General features: G+C 54.3%; 1 protein-coding gene across 1 annotated transcript; it reads right to left on the bottom strand.

Moving 5' to 3' along the window:
- Nucleotides 1–80: 80 nt before the first annotated feature.
- Nucleotides 81–629, bottom strand: LOC117849413 (uncharacterized mitochondrial protein AtMg00860-like). The gene has a single exon (XM_034730954.1). It carries the CDS (start codon nucleotides 627–629, stop codon nucleotides 81–83), a length of 549 nt encoding a protein of 182 aa, XP_034586845.1.
- Between the last annotated feature and the right edge of the window lie 272 nt (nucleotides 630–901).

The following is a 901-nucleotide window of genomic DNA, read 5'->3' as shown; positions in this document are numbered from 1 at the left end:
AGTGGCGAACTGCCTTTGACAAGACCAATTAGTTTGCGCTCATACGCGGCAATCTTCAGATGTCGCGCGGCAAAAGGCCCTCACCTGATGTAGTATGGCACCGAACCCCAAATAAATTCCCTTCCAAAATCAGGCAGGTGCAAGACGAGGGCTACGGACAGGGCCTTTTTGAGGGCCGTGAAAGCCTCGGTGGCTGCCTCAGTCCACCGTTTCTTGAGCAGTGTCGTCAGGGGTCCCGCAATGGTGCTGAAGTTCTGGATGAAGCGCCTGTAATACCCGGCCAATTTGAGAAACCCACGCAGGCCACGGGCGGAGCGCTTCTGTGGCCATGATTCCACTGCCGCCACCTTGGCTGCATCCATGGCAATGCCAGCTGCTGAAATGACGTGGCCCAGGTACTGAACTGACGATGCGGCGAACAGGCATTTGGATCTCTTGAGGTGCAGCTGGTTGGCGCGCAGCACGTCAAGTACGGCGCGAAGGTGTTGCAGATGCTGACTCCACAACATGCTGTAGATGAGGATATCGTCGAAGAAGATGAGGACACACCGGTGTAGGAACGGCTTGAGCACGAGATTCATCAGCACTTGGAAAGTTGACGGCGCGATGGACAGGCCGAATGGCATCATCTAGGAGCTCCTCCACGACAGGTATGGGAAATTTATCTTTTACCGTGGTCAACCACGTATTTAACGTCCTGTAATCGACACAAAAATGCCAGGAGCCGTCTGGCTTCTTGACGAGCAACACTGGAGCTGAGAAAGGAGATGTGATGGGTCGAATGACGCCCTGGCGGAGCATAGATTCGCACTGTGCCTCCAATTCATCCTTTTGTAGCTGCGGGTATATGTAATGCCGTACCGCATAGACATCGCGGGCAAGACCACGACACACCACTCTA

Source organism: Setaria viridis, chromosome 3 (genome assembly GCF_005286985.2).
Source record: "Setaria viridis chromosome 3, Setaria_viridis_v4.0, whole genome shotgun sequence".
Lineage (NCBI taxonomy): Eukaryota > Viridiplantae > Streptophyta > Magnoliopsida > Poales > Poaceae > Setaria > Setaria viridis.
The sequence above is the reverse complement of the archived record's forward strand: the minus strand, read 5'-3'. Positions and strand labels throughout refer to the sequence as shown.